This window comes from Stegastes partitus, unplaced genomic scaffold, assembly GCF_000690725.1.
Source record: "Stegastes partitus isolate 25-593 unplaced genomic scaffold, Stegastes_partitus-1.0.2 Scaffold1694, whole genome shotgun sequence".
NCBI lineage: Eukaryota > Metazoa > Chordata > Actinopteri > Pomacentridae > Stegastes > Stegastes partitus.
In genome coordinates, this window is record NW_007579425.1 from 139,394 (window position 1) to 140,699 (window position 1,306).

At 36.1% G+C, this 1,306-nt stretch overlaps 1 protein-coding gene across 1 annotated transcript in view; it reads left to right on the forward strand.

Moving 5' to 3' along the window:
• The window catches only part of ppfibp2b (PPFIA binding protein 2b), a 90,705-nt gene that overhangs the window by 64,602 nt on the left and 24,797 nt on the right, over positions 1-1,306 (forward strand). Inside the window, 1 exon segment of the mRNA XM_008301644.1 lies at positions 1,063-1,124. Coding sequence (XP_008299866.1) covers positions 1,063-1,124 — 62 coding nt within the window.

The following is a 1,306-nucleotide window of genomic DNA, read 5'->3' on the forward strand; positions in this document are numbered from 1 at the left end:
CTGTCAAAAGTTTCAGGTGAGAGCCCTGATGTTTACAAGTCGTTTTTTAATGCCACAAACGTTTTGGAAAAAGTGACCCAGAGCATTGAGAATGACCTTAATCAAAGTTATAGCTCAGCATTACACAAAGACAAAACCTTAGCTTGACTAGTAAGCTAACCAATTGAATAGTTAAAGAGAAAAATCCACAGTTATTAACTAGCTAGCTAGTTAGCTATTACAGGCTACACTCAACCAGTTGGATTACACTGTCAAGGACATTCAGGGACTTTCCTAACTTGCGGAAGGTTGCCTTTGTCTTGCTGTTTTTTCTCCTTTTCCTCATTTTTTTTCCTCTTTTTTTTTCCTGCTCCAGAGGGATAGGTCCTTGACATTACGGCCTAGACATCTGTAATTTAGCAAAATAATAAAAATATGTAAAAAAAATAACTATTTTTAAAAAAGATAATTTCCATTTTTCTAGCCGTTAGATTCATAATTTTGCTTTCAGTGAACAACAGATATCTGTAAAATAACATCTTCTCCTAAAAATAGTCAAATTATTTGGTCAAATGCTGTAAAAAAGACAAACAAACAAACAAAACAGTCAACATAGAAGTTAGGACTTTTTCTCTGTGATTTTAATAGTGATTATTTGCAGTTCAACAAATCAGGAAAAAGTCTGTATAATAACAGTAAATTGTTCCAAAAACTACATAAACATATATACATTTTAAACGTCATTGTTCCTACATTTCCCATAATGCAATTCAGAAGCATCACTTGATTCTCCAACCTGATAAACGAATACATCTGACTCATTTCAGAGGCTGATTACTGAACGTGGAATCAATTAAAAGTTTGTGCATTTGAAAGGATGTTGGATGAAGTTCGGTGCAGTTTTGTGTGTTTCTGTTCAGAGTTTGTGTGTCTGTTGTGTCGACGCTGCCTTGTGTGTCTCAGGTGATGCTGTCAGTGTGCGTTCGTTGCGCCCGTTTATTCGTGTTAACCGGCTGTCGCGTCCGTTTCCTCGGAGCTGACGAGCGTTAAGATCCGATTTAATCTGCTGTTTTTCTCCGTTAGATCAGGAATACCAGCGACTGAAGGTGGGGATGGAAACGCTGCTGGCCTCCAACGACGAAAAGGTACATTTTTAAAATCATTTTCTCCTAAATTTCAACTTAAAAGCTGCTTTTTCTTAAAAATATTGATTCACAAAAATCTTAAAGTGCATCTTCACACTCAGCTCGCCGTGAATTAAAAAAAAAAATAAGCCGAAACGTGAGTGACTGGCTCTAAAAATGGAAAGAGTTTCTTTCAAATAACA